The sequence below is a fragment of the Aegilops tauschii genome, chromosome 6 (assembly GCF_002575655.3).
Source record: "Aegilops tauschii subsp. strangulata cultivar AL8/78 chromosome 6, Aet v6.0, whole genome shotgun sequence".
NCBI classification, from domain to species: domain Eukaryota; kingdom Viridiplantae; phylum Streptophyta; class Magnoliopsida; order Poales; family Poaceae; genus Aegilops; species Aegilops tauschii.
Genome location: NC_053040.3, coordinates 182,481,603 through 182,500,526, shown reverse-complemented (window position 1 = coordinate 182,500,526; position 18,924 = coordinate 182,481,603). Strand labels below are relative to the sequence as shown.

Genomic DNA, 18,924 nt, shown 5'->3' with positions numbered 1-18,924 from the left:
GTAGTACCGCTTGGGTACCACAAGCGGTAGTACCGCTCTGGGCGCGGTAGTACCGCTCCAGAGCAGTAGTACCGCTAGTGGCCCCAAGCCGTAGTACCGCGGTGGTCTCATGCTAGTACCGCCTTGATTCGAGGGCTCCTTTTTCGTGTCGGGTTTTACGGTACTGGCCGCGGCTGTGGGGGGCCGTAGTACCGCTCCTGTGCGGTAGTACCACCCTCCCTCCGCGGTAGTACCGCTGTGGGCCAAGCGGTAGTACCGCGCTTTTGGGCGGTAGTACCGCTTATTGTGGCAAGCGGTAGTACCGCTGGCACAGCGGTACTACCGCTCTCTTCGGGGCAGAAGGGGGGTAACGGTTGGTTTGTTCCCCCCACTATATAAAGGGGTCTTCTTCCCCAAAGTTGACTCACCTCTTCCCCCAAAAGCTCCATTGTTGCTCCAAGCTCCATTTTCGCCCGATCTCTCTCCCTAGCCAATCAAACTTGTTGATTTGCTCGGGATTGGTTGAGAAGGCCACGATCTACACTTCCACCAAGAGAAATTTGATTCCCCCCACTTATCCCTAGCGGATCTTGTTACTCTTGGGTGATTGAGCACCCTAGACGGTTGAGGTCACCGCGGAGCCATAGCCCATTGTGGTGAAGCTTTGTGGTGTCGTTGGGAGCCTCCAATTAAGTTGTGGAGATTGCCCCAACCTTGTTTGTAAAGGTCCGGTCGCCGCCTTCAAGGGCACCAATAGTGGAATCACGGCATCTCGCATTGTGTGAGGGCGTGAGGAGAATACGGTGGCCCTTGTGGCTTCTTGGGGAGCATTGTGCCTCCACACCGCTCCAACGGAGACGTACTTCCCCTCAAAAGGAAGGAACTTCGGTAACACATCCTCGTCTCCACCGGCTCCACTCTTGGTTATCTCGTTCCTTTACTTTCGCTAGTTTACTTGTGTTATATCTCTTACTTGCTTGCGTGCTTGTTGTCGTTGCATCATATAGGTTGCTCACTTAGTTGCATATCTAGACAACCTATTTTGATGCAAAGTTTAATTTGGTAAAGAAAAGCTAAAAATTGTTAGTTGCCTATTCAACCCCCCTCTAGTCAACTATATCGATCCTTTCACTTGAGACCTTTGAAGCTGCCCTTCAAGAACTCAAATCCACCGTGCGCTGGCCCCATGGTGGGCGCCAACTGTCGTGGAATTGTCACGGCAGACGTCCTTGTGAAAGGACTTAGACGTGGAGCCATCGCAACTAGGAAGCTTAAAGGGGTTAAAGCGGGACAAAGGACACGAGGGTTATACTGGTTCGGCCCCTTGCGGTGAAGGTAAAAGCCTAATCCAGTTGAGGTGGAATTGCTAGGGTTTCGATGACCAGGGAGCGAATCCGCTATGCCTGGCTCTCAATTTGATGTTACTTGCCCTAAGCCGCCGGCGGGTCGTCCCCTTATATACACGGGTTGACGCCTCGCGGCCTACAGAGTCTCGGCCGGCTCATAAACAGTGTCCGGCTCGGTGACTAGTTAATATTGCCTTACAATACAAGTCATGCTATTATGACGGTTTATCACTACGGGCCTTAAGTCGCCTTTGGGCTTGTGGCCCTTAACTGAACCGCCATCTTCAAGCTTGATATTGGGCTTCATATGATGAATCGTATAGCGTAACCCGGTCCCTCATGGGCGGGTTACACTAGTAGTTATATCCCCCAACACGTAGGAATAGGAAAAACACAGGATTTGAGTTGCATGTCCATTTGAATCCTATAAGATTAGCATAGAGTGTTTGATGTCATAGGAAAAACAAAAAAATTATAAAAAAAGATTGGAGTGGATGCTTGATTTCCAATGAAATATAATATACTTGATTTCACATGAAAAAATTCTATAGGATTTAATTATTTGAACCAAAGAACAGCCGTAGGAAAAAAAATCCAAATATCCTATGTAATTCCTTCGAATCAAAGGAGCCCTAAATTTGTTTCGTCCTCCGCCACGGTCCGTGGTAATGTTAAGAAACTAGAGTCTGAGAGCAATTTCAACGTACGCTCGTGTGACAGATAAATTATGATATCTTAATCTGAAATGGTCACGAGGTTACGTAAAAGACGGTGACGAATTACCACTAGTTTAAGTGATCGGCTATCGTGTGAGAAGAAGTAAGAACAAAATGCTTGTTGTTATCCGATCTTCTTGCTTGGCATCTTGACCACTAAGCTCTGGATCACTAAGTCAATCCCCGACTTTGGTAGGAGTACCTAATTTTATACGAGCAAATTATGAAGATCCGGAACCAGTGTACGCTTTAGTTTAATCCGGAGGAGTGTACTTAAGGACAAGCTCGGCGTTTATCCCGTACAGCATGCTACAGTGCAGCTAAACTGAGTCACAGTCAGAACTGGGAGCTGGAACAATGGAGCTCATCACCACCGCCTGGTCATCCTTTCCCCTGTTCATTGCCCTCTCCCTGGCCCTCGCCGCCTCGGTCCTCTTCTTGCTGCACGGCCGTCACGGGCGCCCGAAGAAGGGGACAGGCAAGGCTCTCCCTCCCGGCCCGCCGGGGCTGCTCTTCCTGGCCAGGTTCCTGGCACTCCGGCGATCCGTCTTCCACCTCGGCCCGATCCTCCGCGACCTGCACGCGCGCTACGGCCCCGTCATCTCCGTCCGCCTCTCCCGCACGCTCGTCTTCGTCGCCGACCGCCGCCTCGCGCACCGCGTGCTCGTCCAGGGCGGCGCCACCTTCGCCGACCGCCCGCCGCTCTCCGACCCCGGGCTGCTCTTCACCTCCGGCGCCCGCGACATCAGCACCTCGCCCTACGGCGCCTACTGGCGCATGGTCCGCCGCAACCTCGCCGCCGAGGCCCTGCACCCGTCCCGCGTCGCGCTCTACGCGCCGGCGAGGCGGCGCGCGCGGGACTCGCTCGTCCGCGACCTCCTCCGCGCGCGCGGCGCTGGCGATGACGTCGCGGTGAGGCCGGCGTTCCGGCGCGCCATGTTCGAGCTGCTCGTGTACATGAGCCTCGGCGCAAGGCTTGGGACGGAGACGCTCGAGGAGGTCCAGGAGCTGCAGCTGCGGATCCTGCGCTCCATCACCAGCTTCCCCATCTTCTCCTTCTTCCCGGCGCTCACCAAGCGGCTCTTCCGGCGGCGGTGGAACGGGTACGTGGCCGTGGGCCGCAGGCAGGACGAGATCTTCCTCCCGCTGATCCGCGCCAGGCGAGAGCGGGGCGCTGACGGCCCTCCGTGCTACGCCGACTCCCTCCTCGCGCTGCGCGTGGCCGAGGAGGGCGGCCGCCCGCTCACGGACGCCGAGGCGGTCTGCCTCTGCTCCGAGTTTTTGAACGGCGGCACCGACACAACGGTCACCTCACTAGAGTGGATCATGGCGGAGCTGGTGAACCGCCCCGACATGCAATCCAAGGTGTACGAGGAGGTCAGAGACAAGCCAGAGCTCGACGACGGGGACCTGCAGTCGATGCCGTACCTAAAGGCCGTGGTGCTCGAGGGGCTCCGGCTGCATCCGCCGGGCCACTTCCTCCTCCCGCACGGTGTGCAGAGCGATGGCGCGGAGGTCGGGGGGCACGCGGTGCCCAAGGGCGCGGAGGTCAACTTCCTGGTCGCCGACTTCGGGCGCGACGAGGCGGCGTGGACGGCAGCGAAGGAGTTTCGACCGGAGCGGTTCTTGGACGGCGGCGAGGGGTACGGCGTGGACCTCACGGGGAGCAGGGAGATCAAGATGATGCCTTTCGGTGCTGGCCGCAGGATGTGCCCGGGATACACGCTTGGCATGCTGCACGTGGAGTACTTCGTCGGCAGCCTCGTGAGGGAGCTGGAGTGGCTGCCGGCGGTGGAGGGGCAGGAGGTGGACATGACCGAGGAGCTGGATTTCACCACCGTGATGAAGCATCCGCTCCGTGCTCGCGTTGTCCCGAGGCCTTGATCAAGTCACTAGCAATTGTGATGCTGATAGATTCTGAAAGAAGAATCAAAATCAGTCATGGTGTCGCTGTTTTATGTCTTTTGAGTGCTTTCATTTTCAGCATTGTCGTCGTATGTGTAATAGTGTAGCGCATGTTCTTGCGAGGTATGGTTATGGTTTGGCCGAGGCCCCTGTTGTTTGGGGTGAGTTTGTGCCGGAGTTTGTTTCTGTTCTGGTAGCCAGTGATATTGCTGGGTCCAGTGTTTAAATGAAAACTTTTTTTTCAAAAAAAAAATCAGTCATGGTGTCTGCGTGTCCTCTAAAAGATGTGTTAAGAGTGTGTTTGGTTTGAGGATCAAAAGTCTTCGGGGCTGTTTGGTTCTAGGCCTTCCATTGCCACACTTGTCATATTGTCAAGCTTACTTAAGTTTAGTTCATCAAAATGAAAACCAAAAGTTGGCAAGTCTAACGGTCTCAAAAGCTTTGGTGCATTGGATGCACAAATCACTTTCTATCACTGGATATGTTCTCGCCCATAAGGAATAGGCGGACAGTGAAAGCCCTATTCTAATCCCGAGCTCAAATTCCCTAATAAACAGTAAAATAAAAAACAATAGTAAGAAAGTTCAAAAAATTCTGAATTTTTTCTGATAAAATTTGACAAATGTTTTGTATGCTTGCAAAATTTCAACTCGAAATGACATTCGTGGAAGGCATGACCAAAAAAAAGAGCACTCCTAAATGTTTTCAAAACTAGCATTTTTGGAACATCGATTTTGTTTTTTTTGCAACGACTTCCAAGAATGTCATTTCGTGCTGAAATTAAAGTTTACCAAAAAAATTAGAATGTTTTGAATACTTTTACTTATTATTATTTTTTCCAATTTTACTGTTCATCCGGAAGCAGAGCTCGGGAACAGATACTCCATGTCCCGACCAGAGAAGCTATTGTCATCGACCAACACTTGCCACCAGGGACAAGATGGTGAAATCATCACAAGCCTTTTATGGCACATGCTCAGTGACGTATAAAACTTCTTCTTGTTTTCCTCTCCTAACCTTACGTGGCTACGGCAAACTCTCCCTTCTAGACTTCACGGACGAGCTCGTGGATTCGCCTTCCCTCTGACGCTTCTGCGGCCAGTGACGGGGAGGGGATTTTCGGTGCCTTCACCCCGATTAATAGTTTAGGTTAGAGTTTTTTAGTCCTCGCAGGTGTACTGGTCGGGCAGATGGCGGCGCTTCCTCTTCGAGCTCATCTTCCGTGCTCCGATACTCTTCGAGTTTGCTTGTCTGGACGTAATCTACGTAGCTCCGGCGTAGACTTCTATCGTCTCATTGGGACAGTGAGGTTAGGGTTTCTCGTCACGTGGCGAGATTTGTTGTCAGGTGCTTCAGATCCATGCAAAGGTTCAACGGCGATGAATGCGGCTCCATGGCGCTAATCCTTAGCGGCACGTGCACGAAGACTTCCCGGTTATCATCGACAAGGTCAAGCCGGCTCCAGTAGGGGAGTGGCGACAACGACGCGTTAACGGCTCGTTCTAATGGCAGTAATGATCATTCATTGATCTCGGAATCTCAATTGTGTGTATTTACAGTCATGCACATTAGAATTTCATGTTCAAAGGCGATGCCAGTGAATTGCATGCAGATCGAAGATGTTTGAAGGAGTTGCAGGCGACAAGAGGCCAGTTTCAGAAGCGTCTTATCTTTCAAAAGTTTCACAGGCTTGATCCCTTCAGTGCAGGAGAGTCAAGCCATTGAAGCTTGAAATCCTTCCGGTGCATGAAACCCAGATTCCATCAGGCATTGATTCTACAATAAACCAGGCCCTTGCTGATAAGGCCAGGTCAGTGTAGTCGTCTCTTATGGGCAGCAGAATATTTGCTTCTTGACCGAGCTTCCTCTTCTTTCTAAGAAAAAAAACTATTATCCCTTGTAGTCAAACAAGTGGCAGGTGATAAAGCTTTATTATTGATGGATATTAAGGGATAAAGGGAAGCTGGTTGGCTGATGGGTACGTTGATAGTTTGACTTGATTTTGAGATGGATTGCTACGTAACTGTGCGTGTTTGGGCTAGTTGAAGGGAACCCCCCTCTCTTCTGTTCTGCTCATCTTCTTCTTTGTCATCCGCGTGCACAGTTGCACACCATCCTCAGAAGCCCACACGTCTCCTCCACACAATGGAACTCGCAAGGTCCTTCATGCTCGCCTTGCTTACCCTTCTCCCATGGCTCGCCGCCGGTTCCCTAGCCGACGACCGCCTCGCGCTCATGTCGTTCATGTCAGGCATGACAGCCAACTCATCCATAGCTCTTGCACGGTCGTCGTGGGGCAACCGCTCCATTCCGACGTGCGAGTGACGTGGCGTGACGTGTGGCCAGAGTGGCCGCCGCCGCGGCCGTGTGGTGGCACTGGACCTCCCCGGGAACCGGCGGCACATGGAACAATTTTCTGACTGATCATGAACGGCCCATAGAACTTGTTTTGTAGTTTGAGAGCTCCTCTGAACCCAAATGCAGCTAACCTGTATGGTGCCATTTTCAGATATACCAGGTCTCCCACTTCAAATGTTCTTTCCACTCTTTTCATATCAGCATAGTGCTTCATTCTATGTTGTGCCTTGTGCAAATTATCCTTGATTTGCTCCAACATGTGTTGCTTAGAAGAGAGGAATTCTTGAGCTTCTGTGTCCTCTGGACCAGGAATTGCTGGCTCACTAATTAAAGGAGGAGGAAATCCATATAGAGCTTGAAAGGGGGACATCTTCAAAGCAGTGTGATATGTGGAATTGTACCAGTACTCTGCCAAGGGCACCCAAGACATCCATTTCTTTGGTTCATTTGTAGTCATGCACCTCAGATATGTTTCTAAACACTGATTGACTCTTTCTGTCTGCCCGTCAGTTTGTGGGTGATAGGCTGTGCTATACCTCAGCTCCACTTTCAAAGCCTGAAAGATATCTCTCCATAGTTTACTTGTGAATATTCTGTCTCTGTCTGAGATGATCAACTTAGGAGGCCCATGCAATCTAATGATCTGGTCCACAAATGCTTGAGCAACAGTTAAGACAGAATAGGGGTGTGCCAGTGGAATGAAATGAGCATATTTAGTAAACCTATCCACAACCACCATTATGACTTCCTTTCCCTGGGAATTGGGCAAACCTTCAATGAAGTCCATTGTGACATGCTGCCAAGCCATGTCAGCCACAGGCAGGGGATCCAGGAGACCAGGCTGCAGGCAGTGTTCATGCTTTGCCCTCTGACAGATAGGGCAGGCAGCAGTGAATTTTTCTACCTCTTGCTTGAGGCCAGGCCAATGAAATATATTCTTAATCCTCTGGTATGTGGCTCTCACTCCTGAGTGTCCTCCCACAGGTGAACTATGTAATGCTTGAATTAACTTAGTTCTTAAGGCAGCATTATTTCCAACCAGTATTTTGCCCTTGTATCTGATAATTCCAGCATGGATGGTGTACTCAGAATCAGCAGATGGTTGTTTGAGAAGCAATTGTTCCATTAACTGTTGTGACACTGGATCATTTTGGTAGCTGGAAATGAGGTCTTCTGCCCATACAGGTGTGACAGCAGACATAGCAAAGCAGCTTGGGAGTAATCTTGACAGAGCATCTGCAACTCTATTTTCACTTCCTTTCTTGTACTGAATTTTGAAATTAAATTCCAGAAGCTTCATCATTAGTTTGTGTTGTACTCCTTCTGTAATCTTTTGATCAGTAATGAACTTTAATGATTGCTGATCTGTTTTAATGATTAACTCATTTCCAAGTAGATAGTGCCTCCACTTCTTAAGTGCTTCCAAGATAGCAAGAGCTTCTTTTTCATAAGTTGACGGTGCTGCATTCCTGGGGCAAAGAGAAGAGCTATAGTATGCAATTGGTCTGCCTTGCTGCATGAGAACTGCTCCTATTCCTTTCCCTGAAGCATCTGTCTCCAATACAAATGGAAGAGAAAAGTTTGGTAGTGCCAGTATAGGAGCTGTTGTTAGTGCTTTTTGCAGTTGTGCAAATGCTTGATCATGTTCCTGTTTCCATAAGAACTGCCCTTTCTTGAGAAGATCATGTAGTGGTCTGCAAATCATGCCATACCCTTTGATAAATCTTCTATAGTATCCAGCTAGGCCCAAGAAACTTCTCAATTTAGTAACAGAATCTGGTGTTGGCCACTCAGCAATAGCTAGTATCTTCTTAGGATCAGTTGCTACTCCTTTCTCAGATATAATATGTCCCAGATACTCCACTTGTTGCACAGCAAAAACACACTTGGACATTTTAGCAAACAATTGGTGCTCTTTCAGTAATTGCAACACTATTTGCAAATGTTCTTTGTGTTCTTGGAGACTTTTGCTGTAAATTAATATATCATCAAAGAAGACAAGCACAAATTTCCTGAGATATGGGCCAAATATACTGTTCATCAGTGCTTGAAATGTTCCTGGAGCATTTGACAAACCAAAAGGCATCACTAAATATTCAAAGTGCCCCAAATAAGTCCTGAATGCAGTTTTCTGTATATCTTCAGGATACATTCTTATTTGGTGATAACCTGATCTTAGATCAATTTTTGAAAAGTATTTTGCTCCATGCAATTCATCCAGCAGATCTTCAATAACTGGTATTGGAAACTTGTTCTTTACTGTGATAGAATTTAGTTTCCTAAAGTCAGTGCACAGCCTCATGGAGCTGTCTTTCTTCTTGACTAGCAGAACTGGAGCTGCATATGGGCTTTGACTGTGCCTTATGAGGTGTGCAGCTAGCAGCTTTCTGATTTGATCTTCCATTTCTTGTTTCTGATGTTGAGGAACTCTGTATGGTCTCACATGAGGAGGAGTTGCACCAGGGACTAATGGAATAGTATGGTCTAGAGCTCTTTTGGGTGGTAATTCTTTGGGTTCCTCAAACAGATCAGCATACTGCAAGAGCAGTTTTTGTATTTGAGGAGGTGTTGGTGTTCCTTCAGGTGCTTCCATTAATATATTATGCACTTGTAACAAAAACCCTTCCACTCCTTTATCCAACAACTTGTTCATTTCCTCAGCTGGCACTTCTTTTATATTGTCAGAGTTGTTGAAAACTGCAGTAGTTACAGTTTGTTTTCCTTCCTTGGTAAAACTGAATTGTTTCTCAGGTATGTTGAATGAAACAGGACTGACTACAGTCATCCAATCATAACCTAGGATAACATCATGACTTGGCAGTGATAACACTCTGAAGTTGTGAGTCAACTTTAATTTTGCCATTTGGAATTCACAGTTTGGAACCACTGCTGTAGACAGTAATTTTCCTCCCCCTGCCACTGCTATTGTTCTGCCCTTGACAGGTAACAGCTGGCAGTTTGCTTTAACAGCAAAATCCTGGTTAATGAAAGAGGATGTACTACCAGAATCAAGTAAAGCGACTGCTCTCTTGCCATTTATATAGATTATAGCAGTAGGAGTTGGGACTGCTAATTGATGTCCAATTGCATGAGCAGAAATAAACATTGCTTGTTCTTCTTCCTCTGTATTCTCTTGCTGTTCTTGTTGTTGTATTTCTTCTTGATCGATCACAATTTGTTCTGGATTGTCCTGTTGCAGCAAGTGAATGTCAGGAATTAACTTGCATTTGTGTCCATGCATCCATTTATCTCCACACCTCCAGCACTCTCCCACTTTTCTGATTTTTTTGTGTAGTGTTAGCTGTTGTTTCAGCTTGTCTGACAGAAACTTGCTGTTGTGGTTCCAGAGCACTGTGCTTGGCCTGCACTGTTCCACTGGATTTCTGGTAGAAGTTGTTGTAGGTGGTGCCTTGTTTCTTAACAACAGCTGCTACATGTGGGTGATTTGGTTCTATATCCTTGGCCATGCAATAAGCATCTGTTAATGTTTGTGGCCTGAAAGGTCTAAGCTGGAATTTAATTCCTTCTCTTAGCCCATTGACATAACATCTGACAAACCAGAGCTCTCCCAACTCAGGGTTTTCCTCTTGCACATCAGCCATCAAATCGTCAAAGATTTTTGTATATTCAGTGACAGTATGATGTAACTGTTTGACTGAATTAAATTTTTCTGTCAAGTCATAAGAGCCCTTGTCAGAAAATCTCTTAATCACTTCAGCTCCAAACTGTTTCCAAGTAAGCTGTTTCTTCAGCAGACCAGATCTCCTGAGCCACACATCTGCTTCATCTACTATATACATTTGAGCTAGTGATACTTTGTACTCCTCTGGAGCTCCAGCCATTTGAAAATACTTATTACATTGTCTTATCCATCCTACTGGATCTGTCCCAGCAAATCTAGGAAAATCCAGCCCAGGACCCTTAGTCACTGATTTCATAAACTGAGCTTGCATATCCTGCTCATAGGTTCTGTAATAACCTTGCCATAATTGCCTGTCTCTGTTCTGTTGAAAGTACTGATTAAATGCAGGTGTGTTTGCCCTGTCTCTAGCAGTAACTGGAGTTCCAATGGCACTGGCATTATCAGTTCTTCCTTGTTGAACAAAACCTGGAGGAACTGCATTTCTGTTTGTCCTGATGGGGGGTAAGTTCTGTAGCTGTATCTCCTCTAGCTGTTTAGATTTCTCTTTTTCAATTGCTAGTTGTTTCCTCAATTGCTCTATTCTTTCTTCCTGCTCTTTTGTTTGTTCTTGACGCAGTGTAGGAGATCGAACCACAGGTGCAGAACTGGAAGGGTTGTCCTGTTGGTGTTCTGTAGGGGATGATTTGACCAGCGTTTGCAGAACATTACTGATAGCAGATAGCTGCTTCCTCAAGTCCAGAACCACTTTCTCGACTGTTCCCACTGTTGCTGAAATCTGCCCTTGTTTAGCTCCAATAACCTGAACTCCCTCTTGCAGTTTGGACACCTGGTTCTGCATCTGGATGTTATCTTGTTGCAGAACGCCGAAATCATCGCGCAAGGAGAGAACCTCTTGAAGATCCGCATCATCGATCGTCTTAGCGCGCCCCATCACCTGATCTAAAGCGAGAGGTAGGAATTTTACCACTGGAGAGACCAGAACCCGAATCTCACCTCAGATCCTGCCGCCGTCGCGATCCACGCCTCCTTGACACACGGATCGGAGCTGAGACGCGGGATTTTACCGATCGAGCGATGTGCTCAACCAACCGCTCCCGCTCGGCCGATCTGTGTCCGAATGATCGCCGCCGCCAACGCCACCCGACCGCGCCCCGCCACCAACTCCGCCAAATTCCTCTTCGCCGTCGCCGAAGAAGAGAAGAGGGTGGGACAAGGGTGGGATTCACCGCTATAGAAATTTTTTGCCGAAGAATCGAAGGCTCTGATTACCAATTTGTTAGGACCCGGACAGTATTTGGGGAATTTATCTATGAATTTGTATAGGAATTTGGACAGATCTCGTATGAGTAAGAGGAACGCCAGGGTTCCAGTATATTAGCCATGACGGCGTTGAGGAGAATTCATCCCAAAAGCATATTCGATCCAGCCACAACCCGGCTAGTTATAGGGGAGGGTTTTAACCCGAACGGGAAGAACAGTAACTCTCTGTTTACTACTGTTACAACGGTAATAACGCTCAACGGTCGAGATGAGTCTATCGCCACGGATTTGATCCTAGCCGTTGGATAACTGAATCGTTACTAGTGGCTTACTGAACTACGACAGGTACATATCAGGGCCTGACACTCGGCCTCAGCGGCACTGTTCCGCCCGAACTGGGTAACCTCACCTACCTGAGGCGGCTCCATCTCCCTGCCAACCACCTCCACGGCGTCCTCCCGCTGGAGCTCGGCAGCCTCCCTGACCTCAGGCACCTCAACCTCAGCTACAACTCCTTCCAGGGGAGGATCCCGGCGTCACTTTCAAACTGCAGCCGTCTTGAGAACCTTTTGCTGTACAGCAACAGGTTTCACAGCGAAATACCACAGGAGCTCTGCCTGCTGAGTGGTCTCAAGGTACTCAGTCTTGGCCAGAACACTCTGACAGGAAGCATCCCGCCGGGGATCGGGAGCCTTGCAAACCTAAGAACGCTCAATCTGCAGTTCAACAACCTATCTGGAGGGATCCCACGGGAGATAGGTGGTCTTGTTAACCTTGTTGGACTAGGCCTGGGTTATAACCTGCTGGGAGGCTCCATTCCTGCTTCACTTGCAAACCTTTCGGCGCTCCAGTATATGAGCATCCCTACAGCCAAACTAACAGGGAGCCTACCACCTCTCCAGAACCTTTCATCTCTTCTAGTCCTTGAACTAGGAGCGAACAGCATCAAAGGAAGCATCCCTGCTTGGTTGGGAAATCTCTCGTCGCTAGTGTTTCTTAGTCTTCAGCAAAATGGCCTCACAGGGCGCATCCCGGAATCATTAGGCAGCCTTCAGGTGCTCACGAACCTTGATCTTTCGCAAAACAATCTTTCAGGTCAAATACCACATTCCCTTGGATATCTTGGTGCCCTAATGACCCTTCGTCTAGACTATAATAAACTGGAAGGTTCTTTTCCTCCTTCGCTGCTCAACCTTTCCGCTCTTGAAGATATAGGTCTACAAAGCAATCGTCTTAGTGGGTCTTTTCCTCTTGACATAGGCAATAAGCTTCCAAACATACAAACTTTTGTTGCGGATATCAACCAATTTCATGGAAAAATTCCACCATCCATGTGCAATGCCTCTGGGCTTCAAATTCTGCAAGCAGTGTATAACTCTTTGTCAGGTGAAATTCCCAATTGTCTTGAGCTCGACAAAACAGGTTGTCGGTTGTGGCCCTTTCAAAAAATAAGCTCGAAGCAACAAATGATGCTGATTGGGGCTTTTTGACCAGCTTGACAAACTGCGGCAATTTGAAGTCCTTAGATTTGGGTTACAACAGTCTTCAAGGTGAGTTGCCTAGTGCAGTCGGAAACCTTTCCTCAGGTTTGAGTTTTCTTATCATAGCAAACAACAATATAGTTGGAAAAATACCTGAAGCAATAGGAAACTTGGTCAACTTGAAGTTACTGTACATGGACTAACCATTTGGAGGGAACTATCCCAGCTTCTCTTGGTAAACTCAAGGTGTTGAACCGATTGTCTCTACCATATAACAACCTGTCAGCATCAATCCCACCAACTCTAGGCAATCTTACAGCACTGAGTGTATTATTGCTCCAAGGAAATGCACTTGATGGAAGCATTCCTTCCAGTCTTAGCAGTTGCCCCATAGAACAACTGGATCTTTCATATAACAGTCTTGCTGGCCCAATATCTAGACAACTCTTTCTCATCTCTACCTTATCCAGTTTCATGCTTTTGGGGCATAATTTGTTATCTGGTACTCTGCCATCTGAAATAGGCAACCTAAAAAACCTTGGAGTGCTTGATTTCGCTTCAAATATCATTTCTGGAGAGATACCTGCCTCCATTGGTGAGTGTCAGAGCTTGCAGCATATCAATATATCTGGAAACTCACTTCAAGGGAAAATTCCATCGTCGATGGAGCAACTAAAAGGTCTGTTGGTGCTTGACCTTTCCAGCAATAATTTGTCCGGTGGCATCCCTCAGTTTCTTGGAAATTTGAAAGGCATTTCTGCTCTGAATCTATCATTCAACAGTTTTGAAGGTGAAGTCCCAAAACATGGGGCATTCCTCAATGCGACAGCAATCTCGATCACCGGAAATGATGGCCTGTGTGGTGGTATCCCTCAATTGAAATTGCCTCCCTGTTTTCCAACCACACCATCAAGAAAGCATCCAGGAAACTTGTCGTGATAATCTCCATATGCAGTGCAACTTTATTTATCACATTAGTATTTGCACTGTTCATATTCTATTATAGGAGCAGGAAGATGAGATCAAGCATACAAATATCACTCACCAGTGAGCAATATATGAGGGTTTCTTATGCTGAATTATTCAACGCAACAAATGGTTTTGCTTCCGACAACCTCATTGGAGCAGGAAGTTTTGGCTCGGTCTACAAGGGAAGTATGCGAAGCAATGACCAACAAGTAGTTGTTGCTGTGAAGGTGCTCAACCTCAAGTGACGTGGTGCTTCTCAAAGCTTCATTGCAGAATGTGAGACACTGAGATGCGCTCGACATCGGAACCTTGTGAAGATACTGACAGTATGCTCTAGTATTGATTTTGAGGATCATGATTTCAAGGCCCTTGTATATGAATTCCTACCAAACGGTAACTTAGATGAATGGCTACACCAGCAGATCACGGGGGATGGTGAACACAAGGCAATAGATCACATTGTGAGGTTAGGCATTGCAATTGATGTGGCATTCTCACTTGAATATCTTCACCAACATAAGCCATTGCCGATTATTCACTGTGATCTTAAGCCAAGCAATGTTCTCCTCGACAGTGACATGGTTGCTCATGTTGGTGATTTTGGGCTTGCAAGATTTGTACATCAAGACTTGGAGAATTCAAGTGGCTGGGCATCAATGAGAGGAACAATTGGTTATGCCGCTCCAGGTGCAGTTTCGCAATATTATACTTTTATATATAGTCCAGAAAGCAGGCTCCAGTAAAAAAATAATTAAGACTTCTATTTCCAATTAGACGAGTATATTTTGATGAAACTAAGTTTTCTAGAATAGAAAAACAACTCAAATATGCATAGTATTGTAAATTCAGAAATGTAATGCATCAGAAATGAACTTTATCTAATTCGTTAAATAGATAGACATATGTAGCTTGTAGAGTCAGTTCTTTTACAACTGCTTTTGTTGATTTCAGAGTATGGAGTTGGCAATCAAGTCACAACCCTAGGTGATGTCTATAGCTATGGCGTATTGCTGCTAGAAATGTTCACTGGAAAAAGACCAACAGACATTGATTTTGGGGATGTTTTTGGCCTTCGCAAGTATGTTCAGATGGCACTGCCAGGCAAGATGGCTAATGTCATTGACCAATGGTTATTGCCAGAGATGGAAAATGATAAACAAGACAAGTCCAACTCTAACAAGAGCAGAGATCTGAGAATAGCTTGCATCACTTCGATTCTGCGTATTGGACTTTCCTGTTCAGAGCACCAACAGATCGCCCGCAAATTGGAGATGCTCTGAAAGAGTTGCTAGCAATAAGAGACAAATTTCACAAGAATCGCTCCAGTGAAGGAGAACCATCGAGCAACTGAAGCGTGTGGAGATCAGCAAGTCGTTGCAAGCTGCCATCTCTTATCCATCCCGGCATTTACACAGCAGTTTCCAGGCTTCCTTATTTAGAGCCCAAAAGGCTTATATATTATAGTCACAGCCACTGTTGTCATCGAGTTCCAAAAATGTGTATGCTTTGTGTTAAGTGTGTGGGTATGGCATTAGCAATAAAGTGGGACTACTTCTGCTATGAAATAGACCTACTAGAAATATTTTTGAGAAAAATGAGTATGGCAAAAGGAGCGTAGGTAGCACTAGTACCTAGTATCTATTGTTTGCAAAGGATGGTGTAGATCCAGACAAAGTCTAACTCTGCAATAACCAAGCTGTGATGCACAACATTGGTAACTTGGTACTCATTTTCAAACTATTGCCTGCAGAGAGTGTATAAATAAAGCATAAACGCGCAAATTTTTATGAAAACCTATTCATCAATGAGTAAACTGGCGACAGGGAAGTCAAAAGATGGGAAGAACTCAAGGGAGCCAAAGTAAAGATGGGTACTGATAATATGGCAAGTCAATAACTTAACTATATACTTGCATTTGACAGAAAAATGTTTATAAACAATAAGCCCATGACGAAGGTCGCCAGCTTTTATTGAGCACTGGTTTCATGTAATTTTCCTGATTTACATGGGACAATTTCATGCGGTATATATGTATGACACGGTGCACTTAATGTTCTACTTATGTTTTGTACTAATACCACTAGTATACACACTAGGGAAAGTGACTTGCGACATTTGAGAAACTAAGTGGCTTACGATTTGTGCCTTAGAAAAATACCTTTCTGGCTACTCAACAGGATATCTACAATGTTAGAAATCGAGTGCATCATAAGTGTGCTGAACAGAGGGACCTTTCTCTCCGTGCTCTGCCAGAAAATGTTGCCACTGATAGAATGTTGGTGATTATATCTGGTACAACGGTACAACTTACCTACTTGACATTGAGTATAAAACTCTAAACATACGGAATGAGTTCTTTTCATGGGGTGTCTGGTGTGTTGACATCTTTGCCTATTGAGGAGGAGCCAAGACGTGGCTTCAATCTTCTGTTAATGGTTCACATATAAAAAGGCGGCTACCCATCGAAGCTCAAAAGAAAGCATACGCAACTTGTCTGTGGACCATCCAATCCACAATGATTAATATAGATCACAATTGAAAAGAAATTACATGTTTCTAGCAAGAAACTGTAGACTCCTATTGAATGTAAAGAAGCATGTGAACATAGGTTAATTCAGGCACATGCACAAAATTTCATGAAAAAATACACGCACAAAATTTCATGAAAAAATACAATCATATTGCACTGTACCAAAAAGACCAGAGATATATCGAGTTACATAACAAAGAGATGTTCTAATTATTTTCTTGTACACAGAGAGCACATATGATCAAAATTTTAATTGAGATTTTGAATATGTGCCTAAATTAACATTTTGTGGTGCCATAATTCTGCTGCAAACTTCCGAAAATGTCTAAATGTATAAACTCACGAAGGGGTGCATATGGACATGAGCTCAATATCATTTTAATGTAGGCAGCAATAATCTTTTTGTTATGACAAGATGGCTGGCATGGGAAGAGATGTCCATACCTTCTAAATGGTATTCATTTCCTTCCTAAACTAAGCAGACAAGAAACAGATTTTCATACAAGTTCAGTATGCGCAGGAGCTTTGATGAGGTGCTTGTCTGACATCATTTTCCTCAGTGTCTCTACTTCGCCCCATCGATATTGTTCAGCATATATGTTGGATAGAATTACCCATGGAGTTGTGCTTGAAGGGTCCAAATCATAGAGTTTTGTTGCTGCTATTTTACCAAGTTCCACATTAGAGTAGTTTCTACAAGCACCAAGAAAAGAATACCACATTGAAGCCGGTGGATCAGTATGTTTCAGTAATAGACCATAAGCTTCAGATAGCTTTCCAGCACGGCAAAAAAGGTCAACCATGACGCTCAAGTGTTCAAAAGTAGGGTTGATACTGTAGGCACTCTCCATCATTTGGTAGATATGCAATGCTTTCTGGACTAATCCAGCATGGCCACAAGCTGAAAGAGCACAGAGAAAGGTGGCTGAGTTGGGATGCACTTGCTGCTCAAGCATTTCGTTGAAGGTTTGCAATGCTAAACTGCTTTTTCCACACCTTCCATAACCAGAAATCATTGCATTCCACAAAGCTGGATCATTCGATTTCCTCCTGTCTTTCTCAAATACTCTACCAGCATAGCTGTCACATCCACAACTCATAAACATGTCAATCACTGTTGTCTGGAAAACATCATCCTCAAAGTGTTGCATTGTTCGAATAACATGGCAATATATTTCCTTCCCATGCTTGATATCTGACATAGCTGAACAAGCACTCAACATACTTGTCATGGTTTCCAGACTTGCACCTGAGACTCCCTCCAACCGCATCTTATTGAAAAATGAGAAAACCTCAGCAAACTTCTGGTGATGTGCAAGCCCATTAATCATCAGATTCCATGTAATACTGTCAGGGCTGAAGCCTTTCGACCTCAGCTGATGGAACAACCCTAAGGCGTTTGCAAGCTTCTCGTGTATCAGAAAACCTGAGATCATCGTATTCCAGGTCACCAAGTTCCGCTCATCCATGGCAGAGAAAACCTGGTAAGCACACTCCAGAGAACCACATTTTGAGTACATGTCAATGAGTGCAGTCCTGATCTTGATACTGCAATCCATTGCATGCTTCAGGACATAGCAATGGACCTCTTTACCAAGTGATGGTGCCAACACACTAGTGCACGCTGAGAGGACTACCAGCAAAGTAGTCTCATTAGGTTTTTCGCTGGATCCAAATATCATTTCCCTGACAGTACCCAAAGCTATAAAATCTTCACCATTCCTCAACAGTCCAGAAGCCATTGCATTGTAACTCTCGACGCCCTTATCAACCATGAGTTCAAGAATCCTCCTTGCGCCATCCGAATCACCACAATCCAAGTACATTGTGACGAGGGATGTGGCAACATAGCGATCCAAACAATCACCGGTCTTCACTACAAGCCCGTGCAGCTGCTTCCCTTGCTCCATGGCCCGACACGCAGGTAGCACACTCGCCACTGTGACAGAGTCCGGCAGCATCCCCTCTTTCCCGAGGAGCCTAAATACACCCATCGCTTCACGAACCTTTCCGCACTGCGAGAATCCCGCGATGAGGGCATTGAAGCAGGGCACGTTTCTTTCCCGCATTTCATCGAACACCTTGCATGCCTCCCCGAGACGGAGGAGTCTGGCATAGGCGCTCGTCAGGGCGGTGGCCGTGTAGGGGCAGGAGGAGAAGCCCGACTTGGCGAGGTGACCGTGGACTTGGAGCACGGCGGGGGCATCCTGGAGCGCGGCGCAGGACTTGAGGAGGCAGGGGAAGGTGAAGGCGTCCGGACGGAGGTTGGACGCGTGTGCTCGAGAGTAGGCGAGGAGCGCTTCCTGGTAGTATCCGTTGGATACGAGCTTGCAGAGTCGCTTCCATGGCGCCACGGTGGCCGTGGAGAGATTGCCAACCATGGAGCCTGCATTGGTTCGCGGGGCAGGGCAACGCTCAGATAGTGGGTTTGCAGAAATACAGCTGGGGAAACTGTAAAAATTGAGCGAGGTCCCTCTGTTTTATATATGAGATAATTACACATACAGTCAGTGTACTCTCCGGCATGTAACACCATAGTCCTGAACTCGAGGAGTGCTCCACTATGGTCCTCAAACACGAGAATACGCTCCAATACGGTCCTGGCTAAGTCTCTCGCTGCTCCTTTTAATACCGTATAAGTGTGGATCCCGCATGTCAGATTGTGAGAGAGAAAATTGGTGAAAGAAAACATGCACATGGGTGTCGGACGTGGGACTAAGGGTACCCAGGTCCGTCT

General features: G+C 46.5%; 2 protein-coding genes and 1 pseudogene across 3 annotated transcripts; 2 read left to right on the top strand and 1 right to left on the bottom strand.

Moving 5' to 3' along the window:
- The first annotated feature begins 2,088 nt into the window (after positions 1-2,088).
- On the top strand, positions 2,089-4,102 carry LOC109760023 (cytochrome P450 89A2-like). Its single transcript, XM_020318863.4, has one exon. It carries the CDS (start codon positions 2,399-2,401, stop codon positions 3,923-3,925), a length of 1,527 nt encoding a protein of 508 aa, XP_020174452.1. The 5' UTR covers positions 2,089-2,398; the 3' UTR covers positions 3,926-4,102.
- A 1,350-nt stretch (positions 4,103-5,452) lies between these two features.
- On the bottom strand, positions 5,453-18,651 carry LOC109760017 (pentatricopeptide repeat-containing protein At2g02750-like). Of its 2 annotated transcripts, XM_045229834.1 has the most exons (3): positions 16,632-18,651; positions 10,941-15,401; positions 5,453-5,820 (listed from the first exon to the last, which is right to left on the bottom strand). In XM_045229834.1, the coding sequence occupies exon 1, from the start codon at positions 18,566-18,568 to the stop codon at positions 16,685-16,687; it is 1,884 nt and encodes a 627-aa protein (XP_045085769.1). In that variant the 5' UTR covers positions 18,569-18,651; the 3' UTR covers positions 5,453-5,820; positions 10,941-15,401; positions 16,632-16,684. The 2 variants fall into 2 exon arrangements, with proteins under 2 accessions (XP_045085769.1, XP_073357362.1); XM_073501261.1 differs by having other exon boundaries at positions 10,941-18,651.
- Positions 5,820-15,222, top strand: LOC141025591 (uncharacterized; annotated as a pseudogene).
- Positions 18,652-18,924: the final 273 nt, after the last annotated feature.

What these genes read in the sequence shown, in the direction of transcription:
- LOC109760023 (XM_020318863.4), top strand. Translation starts at nt 2,399, where the DNA reads ATGGAGCTCATCACCACCGCCTGGTCATCCTTTCCCCTGTTCATTGCC.
- LOC109760017 (XM_073501261.1), bottom strand. Translation starts at nt 18,568, where the DNA reads ATGGTTGGCAATCTCTCCACGGCCACCGTGGCGCCATGGAAGCGACTC.